The following is a 22,469-nucleotide window of genomic DNA, read 5'->3' on the forward strand; positions in this document are numbered from 1 at the left end:
GTCAGGCCGGCTGTGCAGCCAAACACAGGGACCTGGGCTTAGAAGGGCCCTGGGCTTGGTTTAATATTTTACTGCCACCATCCTGAAATTCTGAAGAATTTTTGAACACGGGGACCTGAATTTTCTTTTTGCACTGGGCCCTGCAAATTATGTAGTTGGTTATGACTAGGACGTGAAGTAAGATATCACATAAAAATTTTTTTTGAATCATTCCTTGTCAGACACCACCCCAAAGAGAAGGAGAAGCCTATTCCCGCTGCTCTCCCTTTGTGCAGGAGGAGGTGTGACTGTCAGATCAGGGCCCGCGGGCGAAATGGAGCAGCTCCTGGAAGGCCTTGGCCTTCAAGGGTGCTTGGGAGGTCGGAGCAGCACATGCTATTTGCCTACAGACAAAATGCTCTTCAGATTTCAGTTTTCTGCTCTGTTTGTTTAGTTACAACCCAGCCTGTGCTTTAGCTTTTGAGGTGGAAAATATGAAAGTCATGGCTTCTTTCTCTCCCTTTGAGCTTTAACTTTCTGGGTTTTTATATAAGCATGCGTTTCAAAGCCCCTGTGATCCAGGTTTGCTGTTTGAAATACTACAGAGCGGGTGCTCTCTAGTATTTGAGAACATGGCTTTAAATGTCTACATGTCATTATGTAGCTTAGCTTTGTCATTCTGTCCCCTTTAGCCTGCTCCCCTCTTTTAAAGAAATGAGGCCAGGGGCTCTCAGGGACCACCTAATGGTCCACACTTTTAAACCAGTGCCCCCTGGGGGATAAGTGTGCAACAAAACCTTCATGCCCCTCCACTTACGTATCCCTGCCTTCCACTGAGAAATGATCTTGTTGAGTTTTGTTTTAGTTGGCATTGGGAAAATAATAATTTTTTCCCAAATAAAAAGTTGTAGAATCGAATGTGCTCTTTAAAACTATACAAATGATTCTAATAAACACAGTGAAAATGACTGCCCTAAAGCTTCCCCTCATTAGTACTGTTTATTTTTACAAGCCTGGTTTTCAAACTGTTCCCAGTCTGCCTCCAGCTAAGAACAGAAATTAAGATTAAGCATTTAGAAACCTAGAGCAATTTGCTGATTAAATTTAATAACAAAAAAAATGGGAGGCTTGTATTTTTTATATCTTTTTTCATATTATATATATTTTAGTATTTCATATGCATGATATTTTACAGAAGTGTGAATCTATAATTGATTGGAAACTAGAAAACAAAGAAACAAAAACTGGGTTTTAATTGCAAATAGGACAGGAAACACTGTCCTGATCGACACTCAACAGTGCATTTGCTGTACTACTAGGTTGCTGTTTAGTTCATCTTTCCTTCTAGCTATTTTGAAATATGCAGTACATTACTGTTAACTATAATTTCCCTACTGTGCTACCAAACGCTAGAACCTATTCCTTCTATCTAACTGTATTTTTATACTCATTAGCCAACTTCTCTTCATCCCTCCCACTTCCCTTCCCAGCCTCTGGTAATCACCATTCTTCTGCTCTCTATCTAACATGAGATCAACTTTTTTTTTTTTTTTTTCTTTTTAGCTCCCATACATGAGTGAGAACATGTGATACTGAGAAACCATTTTTATCTAAAGATGCTGGAGTGAGTAGGAGGTCATTTAATACATATGAAAATATAACTGCTCCCAGACAATTCTACACGGAAGGTAGAATCCTGGTATTGGGATTGGTTACACACCTATCCATATGCTTCTGATCTCTTTCCCTTATACAGATGTTGCCTTATAGGCAGTAATACCTGTACTTGAGAATAACTGTAATACTCTTTGAACTTATAAAGCAGAGAAAAATGCATTGCCCCCATCTCCTGCGCCAGCCACCTCCCCCAGCTAGCCTTCCGTGTTCCCACCTCCTTACATAGAAAACAGTGGGGCTGGCCAACGTTAGCCCATGCTTACCTTCACATTGTTTGTGGTGACACTATGAACTAAGGTGCATTTATAGTTATGGAGGTGACCCTCACCTGGCAATTTCAGCATCCTTCACACATGCACACAAGATCATTTTCCTAATCTCGCCCCTGTCTCCTGGCCAGTATGGTATGCAAACACAGTGTTTACCAATCTGTGTGTTGGGCACAAGGGTTTCATATGGTTAATTAAATCTTTGGGTTTTCTTGGTTTTTGACAACAACTGCTAATCTCTGGACTTATTTCTCAAAGTAGGAGGATAGGAGACTCGTCCTTTCCCTAAATATCTCTGCTTTTGATCCAGCTTAATTCCAGATAAATCTCAATATTGATGAAAAAGTGACTAATTCCTTCTGAAATTAGAGAAATTGATTTCCCAAGGCACACAGTTCTCAGATAGGAGTTTGATTTGCATTACCTCACACTCTTTTGAAATGAGATTTTGTGACCTTTTTCTCAAGTCTTGGTCTCCTTAGATTGTAAGATTCTTAGACAATTTTAATTATTTAATGCAGATCTGCTAGAACTTGCTATATTGGGAACTGTGGTACAAAGATGAATAAGTTCTGAAAATAATTCTTGGTTTCTCCCAATGTTATCAAACTGAAAACTTTGTGGTCCGTATTATAAATATTCAGCCTAGTGTGCTGAGCATTGTTGCAGGCTTTGAGAATTCCCAGATAAATAAGGCAGTGCTTGTCCTCAAGGAGCTCACAGTCTGGTGGGAGGAAATTGCACTTTTTTGTTTTTGAAGTAGGAAACAACGTGATAATTACCTGAGTAATAAAAAGTGCAAGTGGTTGGCAGAGCCCAGAAATGGGAGCGGTTATTGCCAGGAGATTTGGAGGCCTGAGTGTTGAGTGTGTGGGGAGAGTGCTGGGAGAAAGCAGAATACATGCATTAGGTGATCTTGACCTGGATGTTGAGGGAAATAGAAGTTTGCTAGGAAGAGAAAAAATAAAAAAAAAGAACATTTCAGATCAAGTGAAACCCTTGTGCAAAGCCTTGAAGGCTTTAAGATCTAACAAACAAGCAAAGCTTGTCAAAAGAAGTTTAAATGGTATGGTGTAGCTAGAGTTTGTATGTCTGTCTGCAGCTGTTTCCAGATGTTTTTGTTTAATTGCTTTCTGTCCAATATCATGTAGCCCATATTAGTGCTAAGACTTCCAGGGAGGATATCAGTTACACCTAGGGAGCAGCAGGCAGAACAAGGTGGCAGCAGGTGATGTACAGAAACTTCCATCTTCCTGGACAGTAAGCCAGACATGGGAGTGATGCATACAAGTTGCAAATACTGATACAAAATTCTTGCATTCATATAGAAGGTGTAAAAAGAAGTAAATCCGAGTATACTGCTTCTCTGGCTTTAGACAGGTCAGTGAATATTTGCTGAAAGGAATCAAAATCCAGTGTCTATATTAGTGAAAACCTCCAGATGGTAAACTCTCAATGTCCAGCCTGGACCTCTCAGAGAATGTCAGCACAGTCGAAAAGGCAAATAACTCATAGAAAAGGAAACCGGAATGGTCATTAAACTGGAGAAGATACTCAAACTCACTAATAATCAGAGAAATGCAAATTTAAAGAAGTAGATACCATTTCTCACTCTTGAGATTGGCGAAAATTTAAAAAATATGATAATACTAAGTATTGGAGACATAATGGGGAAACAGGTATTGTCACACTTTCCTGGGCACTTTGCAGAGCAGTTTTGTGATATTTAATAAGGTTTTAAAATGCACAACAATTCCATTCTAAAGAAATATGCTCACATGCTTAAGAATTCATGTACACAGAATATAATTGCAATGTATATTATAGCAAAAAATTGCAGATAAATCTAAATGTCCTTTACTAGGAAAATGGATAAGTTATAGTATATTTATACAGTGAAATATTACACTATATTTAAAATGAATGAATCACATTTACAAGTATAACCTGGATAAATTTTACAAACATATTATTGGATAAAAAAAATAAGTTGCAGGATAACTTATAAAATGGGTAAACTGTAAAATGCCCACCAGTGTTAAATCTAGTTCTATGTACATACATACGGGTCAGTAGGAGTATAAGGACCTGGATGGGAAGAATATAAAACAATTTAAGAATGGTCAATGGGGAGAGGGAAATAGGATTGAGGGAGGGCAAAGGAACCTTCACTGTGTTACATTTGCTTTTTTCAAAAAAAAAAAAAAAAGAAAAGAAAAGAAAAAAAATATCTGAAGCAAAAATAGCAAAATGTTAAAATCAGAGTGGCAGTTCATGCATTTTGTAATTTCCTATACTTTTCTATGGTTTTGAATACTTCATGAAATAGTAGTGCTTGGTGCATACCAGGTACGCTCTGGGGTAGGTACTATTATTATTTCCACATCAGGAAGCAGGGGCACAAAGAGACTGAGGAACTGGCTGTCTGAGGAACTAGTCTGTGAGCCAAAGCTGAGCCCACTCCTCTGCCGTGGACCACCTGGCCCCTCTGCCATGGACTTCATAGGTCTCTAACCATCTCTGACTGGCTTCATGGCTGAAGGAGTAGAGGAGACCAAGTGGTCTTTAGGATCCTGTCCAATTTAACATTAAATTATCTGAGATCATCAGTAGATGGATTGGTCGTTTCCATGAGCACATCTCAATGTGCCCAGCACTCTCCCTGACACACCCCTGCACGGAGGGGTGGTGGGGTCCCCCCTGCAGCACTGCAGACCTGCTGGGTCCCACCGCAGCCCCGGCCTGGTCCCAGGCAGGGCTCTAGGTGTGGAGTGGTGACTCCGCTTCACACATCCTCTAGTGCCCACACACAACCAAGGGGGAGGCTTAAAGTACCAGTTTGCCCAAGTGTTTCCCGAATCTCCTTGAAAACAGCACTCTTATGTTCCATGATGCTCCCCAACCAACGTAATAGGTAGATGCAGAGAAGAGTTATTTTGAGGGCCGTAGTTTGATTTAGTTATCTGAGGCAATCAGATTGTTTAATGCCAGAAATAGCTGACTAGAACAGCTGCTAAAACAGAACTTTTTGTGGGAAATGATGAAAAGGTTCAGTATTTTGACAGCTATTTCGGAGGTATGAGTAATAAGATTTCTAAGAAAATCCTAATTGATGCTTTTTTTTTTCTTTTTTTGATTCTCCAGACCAGATTTCCCATCTCCTAGTATTCTGTGAATAGGAGTAGTATTTTCTCTTTGCCAGAGTCTTGACTTCTTATGTCAATAGAGTTTAGATAGCACAGTGATCCTTTATTATTTAAGTTTTAAAAAAGGTACCGAACTTATCTATTCATCAAACATGTGTTCAGGGCCTCAAGCAAAGTGCAGGCCCTATGGGTCCAAAGGAATCAGTTAGACCCTGCCAAAAAGAAGCCCCCAGACTGGAGAGAGAAAAAAAAAATAGAGCAAGGCAAGATGTGCAAGTAATTTTAAATAAATATAGTAGGCATTATAGAAGCAGAACTGGGAGAGAGAGTAGAGTTATAAAGAGGTGGCATTAAATAATGAGGAGTTTGTCGTTTGAGGTGGTGGGAGGCAAGAGCAGACAGACAAGCGCTGAGCAGGAAAAGCCTGGTCAGTGTTGGCAAAGGCAAGAAAAGGCCCAGCACATCTGGGTTAATGTGGAAAGAGTGTGTTGATTGGACTTGGCAACTGCATACCTCAATTCACAGTATTACTTTCTGTTTGGATATCCAGTGCCTTAAGTTTTCAGGAAATTTTCACAAATATTTTCTCCTTTAAATGCACCTTACGTGAGTCTCCCAATATTATATTGTTCGTGATTTATTTTATAATATTAACATTTCATCATGGACCTGTGTAAGTATGTGTCTATTTGCTAGTTTTCATCTGTATCTTAGTAGAAGCTGGTGATGCCAGTTGTAAATGCATACGTACAGTTGGTGAGCTGGCATCGGATCAGAAACCCTCACTCCAGGGGGGGTCTCCTTGAAGCAATTCAGTGTTCTTTTACCTCTGATTGACACCAGAGGTTTTGTTAATTATTGTAGAACAGTGCATGTTGGGGTTGGGTTTTAATTGGAGGCATCTGCAGTGATCAGGTTATGGTGGATTGGGTTGGACCTTTTCCGAAGTCTTTCCTCTTCTGTGTCAAGAGTATGTAAGTTTAGTGAGCCATTAAGGATGCAGAAGCTGAGGGTCCAGGAGGCTGGGTCTGGGAGTTGGGGGTGGCAGAGCCAGGGCTGAAGCATTCCGGAACCAGGGTTGCCTCTGTCCGCTGCTCTGCCCGGTGAAGTGTGCTTGCCCTTGAAAGCGACTTTGTCTGTGACGCCATGACTCTTTCAGAGGCTTGTTAAACTGCACAGGCTAATTCTCGACTGCAACTGCCTAACCCCAGACTAGGGTTTGTGTGCCTTAGAACCAACAAATGTGGCACTTCCGGTAGTTTTAAGAGTTTTATTTCTTCTTTTGATTCAAGAAGAGAGAGGTAGTACAAACACTGAATTATCATCGGTAATACATTTGTAGTTCTAGTTAACATAGAAGGAAATCCAGTTTTCTCAGCTAGCACTATTTTCTATGTTTCCTGTTAATCTACTCTTCTATCTGTAGATAACTGAAAAATATTCAGAGGTCTTTGTATTAAGCCTGAGTCACAGTAAAGCAAACAAATACGCATATATATGACATTATGTGGAAATCTACCCCCTTGGAAAACTTTGCAGGCTTGAAGAATTTTATTTTTAATGTATTTCATACAGGTCAGAGCAAACAAATGAGTTAATTTCCACTTTAGCAAAAGTGGTTTTTTTTTTTTCTGGTGTGTTCAGGTCAGCTAATGGTCACTGTGGTTTGGAGTTAATCTAAATGGATTCCTTGCCCTTGGACAGAGACCAAGGACAACTGGAGGACTTCCCCATGGTCTACCTCACTTAGGCTTCTCAATTAATAAGCCTAGTTTAGACAGCCAAGTGCTATTACAATCACTTTACAGTTGAGGGAATCAAAGCGACGAGAAGTTAAATGGCCTGTCCCACTCCACAGAACTAGTTGTAACAAAGTGAGAGCCAGAACTGAGCTCTTCTGAACACGAATTGACTAGTTCTTTCCATGACCTCAGGCTGCCAGAGAGGAGGGAAGTGCATTTCAGTGGTCCTGTGTTTATCAAGGTATTATTCAGTACGGTCAGAACAAAACCATAATACATTATTACAAAACAACACAGCAAAAGGTACTGGGGGTAACATTTTCAGAAGAATCTGTGGGCCACATCCAGCACAACTTCACGAGAAGCCTGCACTCACGAAGGCTTCAGTGCCCTGATGGCAGACACCGAAGTTGGTGGCTTCCAGTGTGCTAGTTAGTTTCAACAGTGACAGAGCAAGAGGCTGGGGCCTTTAGCCTCTGCCTCCCAAGTCTAACCACCATCAGTTCCATCCCAAAGCCATCCTCAATAAACATGAAATCTAAATAAAAGTAAAATTAAGTTAAAGGCATGTCTTGGTAGATCCTAGGCAGGTGGCCTAACCTCTCATTCCCAATAGCCTGCCACCCCTAAGTCCTATTGTCTTCGGTCTCCAGAAACAATCCTGTGGTGGTGGTATTGTCCTCATTTGGCACTTGAGAAAACCAAGGCTTCGGAAATGAAGTGTCTGGCCCTGAAATTATTCAACTGGTCTAAGTTCCTAATTGGTCCTTCTGAGTACAAGCCCTGCTCTGTGCTAGATTCCATTCAGCTTTGGAGTCATTATGGGCATTTAAATTGTGGGAATTTAATTATTTGGATTCATCCTGCCAATTAAGGGATCTAGTTTATTCTACCTTAGTGCATATGTGTTATTTCAGAATCGTGTAGAAGATGCTTGGTGTCTAATCCCAGCTCAGTGTGGTTAAAAGGTGGTTAACAGAGAAATCTGCACTGATGACAGGCTCTCAGTTTGAAGCTGTCAGAATCCTTTTGCTGTCATCACTGTACCTGACAACTTGGCTTGGAATACTGAAAAAGGCTTGCTGAGTGAGGAACAGGATCGTGCGTCTGCTGCACGGCTGGAGTGCCTCCGCCAGGTCATCTGGTAGACTTCTCCTTAGAGGCACCTTCCGGCTTGGATCACTGAGCTGCCTTCTGCTCTTCAATTCCTTTTCCTTGTCAGCTTCCCTCCTGGAAAGAGAAGGCACTGCCTCTTCTTGAGTGAGCATTGGTATACTGGGCATTTGTATTTCTCACAAATAAGTTGCTAACTTCATTTGCTGAACAGCCAGGCTTGTTTGGACTAGGAAAATGTGAGCAAATTTCCCCAAGGGCCTGGTCAGCTGTGAATAAGTGGATCATGAGGTTCCCGACTCAGAGAATTCAACTTTATGCTACCCAAATTGCACGTCCTGATCCTCAGCCTTATTCCTGCATTATTAGAGTATGGGACGAGGATCCATTTTCCCTGGGTATCATGACTGATGATAAAAAGTGGCAAAGGACTCTACTGTTGAGATGGGAAGATCCTTCTGTTGCAGGGCCCTTGCTCTCTCCTAAACATAGCACGTAAGCACTGCTTGGCCTTCTCCTCCACTGGATTATAAATGCCCTACGGACTCTGTCCTTCTTCAACTTTATGCCCACAGGGTTAGACTTGCACATAGTAGGAACTTAATTAGTGTTTGCTGAGCTGAATCGTACTAATTTTTTAAATACAAAAGGAAAGTGGGACAGATTAAAATAACAAGTGGGGCAGCCTGGCCAACTGAATCATGTATATTAATACATGACTGGTTCTTGCGATTTTGTCAGGTTACTCAATTTAAGGATTTGTTTTTTAGGTGAAAAGGGGAAAATAAAAACACATCAGGCATTAAAGTAGATAAAGCAGAGACCCCCAACATACAAGTGCTTAATCCTTTGCAAATTTTTATTTTAAACAGACATTCATAAATATATGCCAGGGACTGTGCTAGGAGCTTTGTTAGCCTTCCGTTGTTGGTTTTGTTTGTTTGTTTTTGAGACAGAGTGTCGCTCTGTTGCCCTGGGTAGAGTGCAGTGGTGTCATCATAGCTCGCTGCAACCTCAAAGTCCTAGGCTTAAGTGATCCTCCTGCCTCAGCCTCCCGAGGAGCTGGGACTACAGGCATGAGCCACCATGTCTGGCTACTTTTTTTTCTATTTTTAGTGGAGATGAGGTGTCGCTCTTGCTCAGGCTGGTCTTGAGCTCTGGAACTCAAGTGATCCTTCTGCTTCGGCCTCCCAGAGTGCTAGGATTACAGGTGTGAGCCACTGTGCCCAGCCACCTTCCATATTTTTGAAACCAGCAGACTTTATTTTTCAGCTTGTGCAGTTTCTCCTGGAGTCTGTTGGAACACACAGTGTAAAGCCAGCATTATCATGCCTGATAGGAAATTTTCTCAAGGCACATTGCAGTGGGAGATGGGGTTGTTAGAAGAACCAACAGAAGGGGCACAGTCACACTGCCCTTGGGAATTTGGGAAAATACAAAGGAAATCCTTACCTGTCTCTCCCCATTTTCCACCCTCAGGCCTCCTGGTGGGTACACTTGATGTCGTGTTGGACTCCAGTGCCCGGGTCGCTCCTTACCGAATCCTGTACCAGACTCCGGACTCTCTGGTCTATTGGACCATTGCCTGTGGTAAGTAGCAGTATTCTGAAATACACGAGCTTACAGAGAAATGTTAGGATTAATAATCTTCTGTTCGTTGGGAAGGAATGTGTACTTGTTAAGTGCAATCACTGGTATTTGAGGGTAGTTAACCTTAGCCATTTCAACACATGAACTCAAAGTCTCAATGGCTTAACACAGTAAGTTCTTTCTCACTCTGCTAAAGTCCTGTTTGGATCATGTCGCCTCCTTCATCTGTAGTGACACCCTCTAGAACACAAGGCCTCCAAAAGAGTGGGAGGTTGGAGCACACGTGCGTTTAACTTCCTTGGCCATGAAGTGCCACACTCCACAGTCCGTTCTACTCACGCTTCATTGGCTAGAAGTAGTCACATGGCCCCAGTATAGCTGCAAAGGAAGCTGGGAAATGAAGAGGACCATGTGGAATACTTGTATATATTAAATAAATACTAAGTATATCCTAACAGTACTTCCTGAGTAGGGATTGTTTATTTCTCCTGATGATAATCTGTAATGCTGTGCTGGGCTTAAAATGGTGGTAAGCAATCTTGCTATTACTGGATCTCTCACAAGAATTTCCAATCCAAAATGGCCAAGTTATTTATTAGTTATTTGTTGCATGTGGCTTTTAAAATAACCATAGGAAAAGCAAGGGCACTGAAAGAACAATTTTTTTAATTTTAATTTTTTTGCCTCTACTTGATTTTTTTGTTTTTATACCCCCCATAGTTTCCACTGTTATTAACATCTTAGTGTGGTACATTTGTTGCAATTAATGAACCAGTATTGTTGCATTGTTACTAAGTAAAGTCCATAGTTTATTCAGATTTCCTTAGTGTTTCCTAATTTTCTGCATCCCATCCAGTGTACCATATTATATTTAGTTGTCATAACCCTTTAGACTCCTCTTGACTCTGGGAGTTTCTCGGACTTTCCTTATTTAGGATAATCTTGATAATTTTGCAAGACACTAGTCACGTATATTATTGTAGAATGCTCCTCTATTGGAATTTGTCTGATATTTTTCTCATGATTAGACTGGAGTGGAGGAAGATCACAGAGGTAATGTGTCATTTTGTCTCGTCATGTCAAGTGTATATATTATCCACATGAGTTATGACTGCTGATGTCCTTGATCACCTGCCTGATATAGTGGTTTTCAGGTCTCTCTACCGTACAGTTACTCCGTTCTCCTCTTTTCACACTATACTCTTTGGAAGGAAATCACTATGCACAGTCCACAATTAAATAGTGGGGGGAGGGGGGTTCTCTCTCTCCTTTAGGGTAGAGTATCATCATAATTTGTTGGAAATTCTTAAGTAGTTTTGTCTCTTCTCCCTCATTTATTAATTTATTCAATTATTTATTTTGTATTCTGGGTTATAATCCAATACTGCTCTATTCTTTGCTCAAATTCTTCCAGTTTTGGCCATTGGCAGGTTTTTTTAGTTGACTTCATTCATTTTTTAAATTGATCTTTACTTGGTAGGAAGTGCTATACTGGGATCTGAAAATATGAAGACAATTAGATTTGGTCTCTGCTCTTGAGGAGCTTACAGTCTAGTGAGGATACAAGTAAATAGTCAATTACAGGCCACTGTGAACAAGTACCGTACATTTCCATTTGATGCTGGGTGCCCGACTAAATACCGGAAGAATATAGGCCAGCCTTCTACATAAATAGAGCAACTTGTCTGAGTGTGATTTCGGGCTGCTGGAAAGCTCCAGTGCCCTGGTGATGCTCCCTTGAGGATTTAGTGGTACTTGAAATTCTAACTGTAGCTATATCCCTTTAAACTTACTCTGGTTGAGATGCAAACAGCCCCATGAGAGACAATAGACTATAACTCTCATTTATGTATGCCTGTGAATGAGGGCTTCAGGGTTTAGGGAATTGGAAAAACTCTTCTAAAAGTGAAGGATGGGAATGAGAGGAGGGGATAAAGGGTAACAGAAGAGGGAAGCTGAGACGCTGAAGACAGACTTCCCGGTGCAACCCAGGCTTAGGGAAGACAGCACTCCAGCCACCTGTGCAAGTTGACTCACTGCGAAGGGAAACTGTAGAAGGTGCAGAGCCAAGTGGCCTGTGGTAGCTGGGTGGGAAAGCATCACATTCTAGGGGAAAACAAGCTAGAATAGTGTTTCATAGCCAGCCAGTAATGAAGTAAAGAGAAAGGAAGTTAAAATCAGGGAAAGCCACTGAACCACTCAACTTGATGACAGTGTGGAAGGGACCCTGTGGCCTCGGTTGCACCCACCTTCCAGCAGTCCCACTCCTGGTGCCCAGCTGTTTGTGAGATCCTTGGGAGGTGGGGAATTGCCCCCTGCCTCTTCCCCAGCCCTCAGGTCTCTCATTACATCCCTCCAGGCTCCTGGTCTTCCCTGCTCAATTCATGGTGCTGTGAGGAACTGGTTTGTGCCTCTGGGACTCTCCTTCTACCCATCAGCAGTCACCATTTTTGTCATTGATATTTATATTAATAATGTCGTTGCCTGACATTACAACTCCTCAGTCAGTTTCTTGGGCTTTGGCACTCTACGAAGCAGATCTTCCTACAAATACTCTTATGGGGTAGAACTGGGACTTACAAAGCTGAGTTATTCCTGAATTATTTGCTGAGCCAGGCTAAGGAACACTACACTGTAAATGCTGATGGTATAATTTATACGCCAAAGAGATGTACTTTTATTTTCCTAGTAATGCCTATCAAAATGGCATTATCTCATTATGATAAACTCAGAATGGTTTAGCTTTTGTATGTATTGATTACCCATAGACATAGCTCTGGAATTTCCTTATGGAGGAGTCAGTGGAAGTGACAACTGTTGTGAAAGTCCCATTCATCCATTAATTATTCTTTCTCATCAATTTCTGTTTAAAATCCAAATTTACTGGCTCCCTTTCATGAGAAGATTTTAAGAGTGAAAGCTGCTGCCATAAGATTCTTTTTATATTTTGACCTTTCTGTTTGTAATTTTAATGTTTCTTTTAATAAACTACAAAGTTAGTATGTAGTAGAAAAAATAGGCTACAAGGTTTTAATTTGCTTGAATTTCATGAATTGTTGCTGTAAGATAAACTTCTGCAGAAAATTGGGTGAGGCTAATTCACTGCCTTGTAGAATCTACAGGATTATAAAACCTTATTCTCTAAACCTTGTTTTTGTCGTGTGCCTTGTAAATCTTCAATAAGCATAGACTGAATTAAAGGGAACATTTCCCATTAATATCTTGACATAGACCACTTGCTACAGATCAGCAGTGTTACTGAAAGCTCAGCACTCGTCCACGAGGCCACATCAGAAGAACCGAGGACAAGCGGTTTGAGGAGGAAGGAAAGAGACATTTTAATACTTTGCCAGCAAAGCAGGAGGATCTCCAGAGACTCCTGTCTGAAATTCCATCATCCTAATAATAAGCAGAAATACAGAGCTTTTAAAGGATGGGTTCTTAGCTTCAGGCAGTTACTGCTCAACTATAGTTGATGATTCCCATCCTCCCATCTCCCACTGAAGACAATCCCCTGACCTCCACCCAGGACCTCCCTTTACCAGGTCCTGGCTGAGCCATCTCTTTTAGCACAAATATCAAAAGACTTAGCTGCTTCTCCCAACCACTGGCTGGAGGCAGGGTTGCAGGTTTTAGTTCTCAAAAAGGAGTGGAGGATGTGTTAAAGAGACAGAAAATATTTTTGCCCTTTTTTTTCCTAGGCCATTCCCTCTGTTACAGCAGTAGTCTTCGTGGTAGATCCTAGTTGTATTATTTGCATTAGCCTTGAACCACATGAAACCAAGCAGGAGGAATTTTTCCAACCTAGTGTAACTTATTGCCAGTATAATAATCACCTGGCCTTTGGCAATATGACCATACAGAAAGCAAGGGGAGCAAGAGTTATTTGGTGAGACATTATTTTCATACGCTTCTTTTTATTATCTTCTAATGGTCTATCCAGATTGACTTGAAGAAATCGATTGTTTACATTTCCTTGGCATTGAGAACTTTAAGTGGGAAAGGGAGCCAAAACCTTTCCTAAATCATGACACTTTCTTTTCACTAGAACACAAAATGCAGTCTCTGTTCTCTTTTGTTGATGTGCCATTGGGCCAGCAATTCTAGCCTACAGAAGAACATTTTGCTTAGTGCTTTGCACAGTAAGTTGTACTTTGTGCCGTCTCTAAGAACATAAAGGAAGCAGTTCTGTGGGAATTTCCAGCCAGTTTGTTGAGCTGGTTATACTGTACACCGACAATTCAATTCTGGCACTCCTGGCTTAGCAGTCAATTGACTGGTATTTTGCACCTGGGCTCACCTTAAAGTACTAAACAGGTGCAAGTATGCCCCCAACAGATGGTGACTTGGACGTGGCACTCCAGAGGCAGAAGACACCCCAGTCATTTGTCCCCCTTGGCCCTCAGTGGGCAAAAGGAAAAGGGTACCCCATTGGGCTCTCTCTCCATTATAAGAACAGGAAGGTTCTAACAGTAAGAAGAGTTATACAATCTCAATGGGAACATGGACACATAGAAATGCAGGTAATTTCAAGGATGTTGTCTAAAGAAAGGCATTCTGGGACAGCTTGGGAAAAGAATTAGAGAGAAAGAGAAAGAAGGAGCTGTTGACAGTTCCCTCTGGATACATCTGAACTTCAAACAGAGCTAATGAAGGACACGGAGTGGAGGGGATGTGTTTGACCAACAGCTCACCGATAAGGCAGCACTGAGCAGTGCTTTGATTTGGCTGCCCATTGATTCAGTTTGCCTTTACTTTACCCTTCCAGAATCTCATCTGGCTAGAGGGTCATTCTGTTTCAGAAGTGAAAGACACAACAGCTATCATCTCGTCTGCCCCTCTTAGTTTAATAAGATACAGAGGCAAAGTGAATTGCCTGAGTTTGCATCCTAGTTATAGCTAGTTGTGTGTGTTAGGTTTGTTCCGGGCAGGAACCCCGAAAAGTATGTATAGGACGTAATGCGGTTAATGGAAAACTTAGGTAGTGATCGTAATGCCTGTGAAACAAAAGCCGCAGGAGTCTGGAGAGTCTGGAGGTTGTAAATCTGACTCCCACCACAGACGGCTGCAGCAAGGCTGGCATTCCTGTCCCCACTGATAAGGAAGAAGGTACTCTCCTCCCCTATCTCTGCAGGTGTTGCTCACTCCTTCCCCCCAAACCCTCTATAAAACCCAAGGCCTTCCCCTTCCTCCCCTCCCTCAGGCCTCCACCCATCTGCACCCAGATGCTCAAAATAAACAGCATTTTGCCACACAGGAGGCTTCGTGTGTCTCCCTCCCGGCTCCAGACCTAACAGTGTGCAGCTCATACCAAGTCCTCAGGTCTCCCCACTCCCATCCCAGGACTTTTTAAGTGGCACCATGCGAGCTTTTATGATTAAACATTCTTTTAGGCAGCAGCTGGTAAGAGTCAGAGTTTAATCAGAGATTGCTAATAGATTCTGCTCTTGCTATTATTCCCCACAGTAGACAGAGAACACGTTGGGTCATTTCATTGCCTTCCACATAAGAGAGACATAATGTGAAAGTTCGTGAGTATTTTTATGATCCTTTCTTGGTCTGCATACCTCCAGAATAGTTTCTCGTGTCCTTGGGAACACAGCAGGTTAAAAAAGCAAACAAAAAAACTTGCTCTTTATTCTTCAAGCAATACATCTTCATTGCAAAAATTAGAAACTATAGATAAGGAAAAAGAATAAAAAGGAAAAAACTATATAATGCCACATCTCAAATCATCACCTTCCAGACTTTAAAAAGTATATAATATACTTTATATATTTTATATATATCTGTATGTAATATATATGTTTATATACACTATGTATATGCTCTGTATACACACTACTTATATAAAATATATATAACATTTAAAAGCAAATAAAAGCTGGGCATGGTGGCGCATGCCTGTAGTCCCAGCTACTCGGGAGGCTGAGGCAGTAGGATCGCTTAAACCCAGGAGTTTGAGGTTGCTGTGAGCAAGGCTGACGCCACGGCACTGACTCTAGCCCGGGCAACAAAGTGAGACTCTGTCTCAAAAAAAAAAAGTAGCAAATAAAAATGAAAACAGTATTTAATGAAAATAACTTTCCATAAGCTTTCAATAAAATGTATTTATTTCTATGACACCAATTTTAATAGGTAGATATTTTATTATGTATATAACACAAATTATCTAATCAATGTACTATTTTTGGAAATCTAGGGATTTTCTCCTAATATTATTGCATTTTGAACAAGCTTAGTGAATATCCTCCTAACAAAATCTTTACACATTCTCTTAATTGTCACCTTAGTATAAATTTATGGAAGTAGCAATGTTGAATTAAAGAATATGCATATATTTAATATTTCTAGCCCAATTACTCTCCAGAAAGATAGGCATTTACATTCCCTCCATCTGGGTAGGAGAGTGCTGTGGCACTTAAGTAAAATAATGTCAACCACTGATTCTTAGCTACCAAGGTCAAATGAATTACCTAGGGCTCTCTTTTCTCAAAGTGATTAGAAAGCTATGATCATACTATTATGACCTATGAGAGATTATAAGCAGAGTTATGTCAATACTTATAATAGTTACACAAGGAGTTCTAGGCATGTAATATGTACCCTTTACAATCAAACCTAAGGGTGCCAGGGCCAGCGAGATTTCTGCTGAATGTATATTATTCAGGCAGTAGTTAAGCAGCTGGTTTTGTGTCCTGCCATGAGAAGTTAGAACTATTTTCTGAATCACATTTCAAGATGGGGTCTTTGTGTTTTGCTGCTTATAATAGCAAAAGTAACTGTTTAGTGCTATGTTCTAGGCCTATGCTAAGGACTTTCCATATATTATTGTCTGACTTAATCTCCAGCACAAACCAGTGTGGTAAGTGTTATTACCTACATATTACAGATGAGAAATCTGAAGCACAAAGAGGTTAAGTAACCCACCCAAGGCCCCTAAAGCTAGTATGTGGCATTGTGGGTGTTTGAAATCAGGTGTACTTTTTGACATCAAAGTTTATGATCTGAAGTATTATATAATATTGCCTCCCTGCTAACCAGGCTCCTGATTACTCCATATAATCTAGCCTCTATTCATAATAACCGCACTTGTAAAGTATGTTAGGAGATGGCAAACTGTACAGTTAAGAGCATAGGTTTTGGAGCTAGAAAAAATCTGGATTTGATTTCAGAGAAATGTGAAAGCCTGTCCTCATTTATAAAAGGGATTATCACTGGACCTACTCATAGGACTGTTGTGAGATTATATTCAATAAGTCAATAAAGTGTGGCAGCTGGCCTTGCTAAGCACATATAATAAAGAACATTATCATTATCATCGTATTTAACCTGTTCATAATTATGACTTTAATTAGATGTGTATTTGGAAAAAGTAGATTTCCCTTTTGTTTCTAAAAATGTTTCAAATCACCACGTTATTTTTGGGTCTTGTCTTTTGCCCTCTCCAAATGCAAGTTTGTAATTTTTCTGGGTGTAGAAAGTCCAGTGATGGCTTTGTAAACAGAGGAACAGGTTAAGTGTGACTCCAGTGTGTTGGCTATTATTCTTGCTTTCATTTGGTATTTAAACTTTGAAATTATCGTCTTTGTGGCTAAGGTTGTATTTGGACAAAGCCACATAACAGATGATTTCTTCGTTTTTTTCCCTTTATTTAAGTAGATTCAAGTGCTATTAATTTAAAGACTGGATCAGCTCAGAAGCCTGTTCTGAACCTGAAAACTAGGTTGGTTGCTTTTTAATCCCTGGAAAGTTTAGCTGGTTTTTGTTTTGTTTTGTTTTGTGCTGTGTCATGTGTGGTTTTTATTTTTGTATGCACATTACAAATATCTCCCTACACATGTGCATACACACAGTTACAATCAGTGAGAATTTACTATTTTAGTTATTCTGGAGTATAGATTTTTCTCAAGTTCTGCAGTCTTACAAATAAAATGTATTATTAATCATGCATCACAAAAGAAATATCCACCAAACAGCTATAGGTGGGGCCTTAAGCCTTTGTTCTTAATCCTCAGAAACCAGATATAATAGAATTATTTTGTGGGTCTATCTTAATACTTCTTTCTTTTTATTTCAAGTAGACTTCCGGTGCTTTAAGATAGATCTCAAACTAGGCGAGAAATTAGACTAGGATGATGTAGTAGTTTTCATCATCATAGGTACCATTTAAAATTTGCCCAGATGTATACATAGAGCCTGTGGCCATTATTTTAAAGAACTGCTCTAAATGGTAAAGATTCTCATTTTTCAGAAATTAATGTCTAAGTAACCTTTAGCCCATTACATCTGCTGATCTAGTTTTTACCACAGCAGAACGCTGTAACTTGGTTTTCCTGAAGGATTCTCACACTGGACACCAGCTTGCTTTGTTGTTCCAGCTGATTACACAGTCAGGTCAGCTTGTTTTTCCTGCTGTATCTTTGTAAATGGGGCCTTTCCAGAAAAACGGCCCTTTCTTTGTCTTCTGATCATCTTAACACAGTTTGCTCAAAGTGCTGTGTAAGCAGACCGGTTCCTTTTCAGAGCCATGACAAAAGAGCTGCATATGATCTCACTTTAAATAACAAAAACAAAACATTCTAAGACCTCAATCATTGCAGCACTTGTACTTACTTTCTTGAGAAATGAAAGAGCCATTTATGAGAAACACTGAGGATCCAGACATATTTCCTTTGGAGTCTTCCTGGTTCCTATAGGGTGGTCCAGAAAAAATGACATTAGCTCTGTTATCTCTGAGAGGTAACTTTAACCTTTTGTTTGTTCTGGGGTAAGACATATACCACCTGCTGCCAGAAATATTTTTTACTGGACGAGCATCTTCAGAATTTGTCTGGTCTATTGGAGGAAGTGAATCCGATCCTGCCTTATCCTCATACTGCTAGTCACCAGAACCTGGAGCCAGAACCACCTATCCTCGCTGATTCTTTGTGCATTTAGAGTTTGTCTGTGCATTTGTGCAGCAAATGCAAATGTAGAAGGTGATTTTACATTATTCTCCCTGGAAAGTGTCTGGTGGGTATAGGTAGGAATCCATAGTTCAATTCCTAAAGCTACTGTTGACTGATGGCATTTGTCTTTTTCTTCCCTCAAATAGTATGTGATAAGAATGGTTTCATATAATGATATGCAAAGTTCTTATCTGAAATCCAGTCTTCTGGAACTCTTGGTATCTTGGGTTTGGATGTAGCCAGAAGAAACCTCCAAAACCTGTTTGGCTGTACAGGAGCAGGCCCAAAGCGCTGAGTACACTAAAAGAGTTGAAGACCCAAAGATACTGAGATTTACAGTCAGTCCCGGCACCTCTCCTCTACATGGGAGCAGGGAGTGGCTGGTGACGACTCCAACAAGCCAGGCTTTTCATGTGACACTGACAAGTGTGGGAGAAATAACGAGAGAAGGCAAAACAGACACAGCACAAGCAGCAACAATGGGTCTGGGGCCAGTGGTGGTAAGTGAAGACAGGAATGTGGGTGTCACATCCCTGGCAGTGAGCAGTACAGAAAAGAGCCAGTGATGAACACGGCGTTGGGGGCGGAAGGTAGGGATTACGGAAATGATGGACAGTGGGCAGGGTGGAGGGCAGGAGGTCCTGGGGCAGCAGAGGAGGCAACAGGTGGGGAAACAATGGCGATAGTAAACCTGAAGTCCAATACAAGCATACTCAGATGACTATTCGAACATGAGGTGGGGAAGACACATCGCCATGCCTGTGCAGGTCGGAGGCATGAGTGAAGGTTTGCTGAGTGCGCACATGCACGCACAAACAATCTCTACTGTGGGCGTGTGGGCAGGGGATGAGCATGTACATATATGAATATGTGCCTAGAGAACACTTTGAAGGCAGCATGTGCAAAGCTGAAGGCACAGCTATTCTACTGTTGGTCTTGCAGTGGATGGGCTTTTCTATCCGTGACAACCAGGGAACAGTGAGCTTGAGCTGAGGTGGTGGGGTTGGATTCTATGACCACTGTAACAGAGACTCTAAAAGTCAAGGACCTGGTGTGAGGATCTGGTAAAGGGCAGGGGTTGGTGAGATACCAGTGAAGAGCCAGACTGCCTTGGCTGACCCAAGGCTGAGCCTCTGGAAGGCACATCCGTGATCAACATAGGCAGGGGCAGATGAGAGGCAAAAAGCAGAGGCTGCGAATTGTGCCTGATGTATCTGCAGCTCAGTCCCGTTATTACCGAACCAAACTGGGGTCTGCTCACCAGTTGCAGCAGAGCCAAACACTGAAGCTGAGCGTTGCAGCTGGAGGAAAAAACTTTACTGCAGGGCGCCAAGCAAGGAGTACAGTCACCTAACACTTAGATGGCTTACATGTCAGGGTTTTTAAAGACAGGGGTGTACTTTGGACAGGCAAAATTGCAAATCAATACATAGAGGCGATACATTGTCCTGGCCCCCCGAAGGCAGGATATCTTGAAGTGGGGGTGGTGGGCGGGGAGGGTAGTATAGGTAAATTCTGAGATTCTTAAATTAGTGGAAAGGAATGTTAAAATGGGTGTGACAGGCCCCTCGGGGTGAAATTTAGAGCATAAAATAGCAATCAGAGTTCAGTTCCTCAGTTCCCGCTTATCTGCATTTTCCATCCAGTGGGGTTTTCTGAAAAAGAACTCAAGAATTTATGTTAAATTTCCACAGGGAACCAGAGCACCTCCTGACTGTGGCTAGTCTAGAGGATGGTTGTTGTTCCCCTTTATATTTTAAGGCTAGCCGGGTGCCTGGAACTTTCCCTGAAGGGACTCAGGATGGTTTCTGCTAGTGTGGCTTGAATCCCCCAATTTTCTAATAAGGGCTAAAGATCAATCTTGAGCTCTCCCAAGCTAGCCAGCAACCTGCTGGGACTCTTATTTTCACAAATGTCCCAAAAGAGCCAACAGAAAAGAAATGTAAATCTTTCTCTTTAAGGTCACCAGCTCACAGCCTTTAGGATTTGTTTCTGTAGCCTAAAGGTGTTCCTGGGAAGCTCCCAGATCAGACTTCCGCAGGTAGACTCCAGGCCTTTGTTTCCTGCCCAAAACCGTATCTCAGGGGCCTGACCACATCTCAGAGATAACCAAGTCTCCAGGAACAGAGAAGAAGCAAGAAAGACAACTTGACGTCTCCGGACTGCCTGCTCATTACTTCACAACAATTACTATTTTTCTCTTTGTCCCTACAAAAGCAGAAAGCCACCTGGCCAGCTGCTGGCATCTCCCTTCTCTTTCTTTGGGATGCCATGCTCTCCCCACCGCCCTTCTCTCTCTCTCTCTCTCTCTCTCTCTCTCTCTCTCTCTCTCTCTCTCTCTCTTTCTCTCTCTCTCATTCTCTTTGTCCTCCTAAAGGATAAAATAAATTTTACTTATATATCTTAATCTCTGTGTGAGAAATCTTTCTCCACCTACACTGTGACCACCTACTAAGCTTTCCACCCTAACAGTTTTTTTTTTTTTTTAATTTCCATGCTTGAGGGGCCTGGCAAGCCCCTAAGAGGGGTCCCTGCGCCATCTCACCGTGGGTCCCGGGAGTGCCTCTGCCCTGAGGTGCAGTACATTTGCCAGTGCCAACACACACAGATGGGACAGCCAGGTGGAGGGCACATGGCTGGCATTTATTCTGTACGAGGCTTTATCTGTATCTGCAGCATCACAGCTAGTGATGGTAGTGACCTGCTTACAGACAAGATAGGGCTCAGTATGTCTCAGAACATTTTTCAATTAGTATTTAAAATTTTTAAGTTTAAAATGTTTTAAAGCTCTCTGGAAAATTTCAAAATGACTCATTCCCTAAATATGTCAAATACGCATTGTATTTTGCATTTGAAAAGTATTTTCTACTTTACAAAGTGTATCTGCAGACATTATCCCTTGTGATTTTTACAACATTGCTCTGAGATGGGTAAGAGTTTTTTGTTGTTTTTTTTTTTTCTATTCCTCCATTTGCATTTTGCATGCAAAGCATTTGAGACAGAGATTAAGTATCTGACTAAAGTCACCCAGCTGGCTGCTGGCAGAGAGGGAGGGGTATCCAGATGTCCTGAGTCCCAGGTTTTGCCCTGACATTTTAGTACAGTCATCCTATTGCTTTCACACGTGGTTGCCTATGGCCCGGGATGAGTGAGCATGAAAAATGCCCACGAAGAGGAGCAGGCAATCTATTCTTTAATCTTTTCACAGCATTGCTCTCCACTAAATCTGCCTTTTATCTTCTACATAAACATCCCTTGTAGGCAATTTTGATGTTTAGTCTTAAAGTAAAAGAAAGTGAATGTGGATTTTGTTTTGTGATATTGTAAAATATATATTTGGTCTTCGATCCAGTTTCCTGGTGTATAACTCCTAAAATCTTTAGAATCTCCAAAGTGATGTTTTTTTTGTATGCTAATGAGTTGATTGAGGGCTGGCAGCCCCTAGGTAGCTTCAGGATGGGGGGCCGGTCACCTGAAAAGACCAAGGCAGGATTAGAGAGTGAGAACTTTCAGTCCTATTCTCCCCACCCCCCTCACCTCTGGGGAAAGGAGGGGGGCCCAAAGGTTAAATTGATCACCAATGGCCAATGGTTTAATCAATCATGCCTATGTAATGAAGCCTCCATAAAACCCAATAGGACAGAGTTTGGGGAGCTTCCAGATAGCTGAACATGGGGAGATTCTTGGAGGATGGTGCCCCAGGAGAGAGCATGGAAGCTCCACACCCCTTCCTACATGCCTTGCCTTATGTAATTTTTCACCTGTATCCTTGTAATATCCTTTATAATAAACTGACACCTATAAGTAAATGTTTCCCTGAGTTCTGTGAGCCACTTCAGCAAATTAATCAAACCCAAAGAGGGAGTTGTGGGAACCTCAACTTGAAGCTGGTCAAAGTTCCGGAGGCTTGGACTTGCTACTGGTGTAGCAGGAGGACAGTCTTGGGGACTGAGCCCTCAACCTGTGGGATCTGGCACTATCTCCAGCTAGATAAGTGTCAGA

The 22,469-nt window shown here is 41.5% G+C and overlaps 1 protein-coding gene across 1 annotated transcript in view; it reads left to right on the forward strand.

Moving 5' to 3' along the window:
* TBC1D9 (TBC1 domain family member 9) overlaps positions 1-22,469 on the forward strand; it is a 105,708-nt gene that overhangs the window by 36,218 nt on the left and 47,021 nt on the right. The window contains exon 2 of the mRNA XM_045552230.1: positions 9,406-9,516. Coding sequence (XP_045408186.1) covers positions 9,406-9,516 — 111 coding nt within the window. The remainder of the gene's footprint in view (positions 1-9,405; positions 9,517-22,469) is intronic.

The sequence above is a fragment of the Lemur catta genome, chromosome 5 (genome assembly GCF_020740605.2).
Source record: "Lemur catta isolate mLemCat1 chromosome 5, mLemCat1.pri, whole genome shotgun sequence".
NCBI classification, from domain to species: domain Eukaryota; kingdom Metazoa; phylum Chordata; class Mammalia; order Primates; family Lemuridae; genus Lemur; species Lemur catta.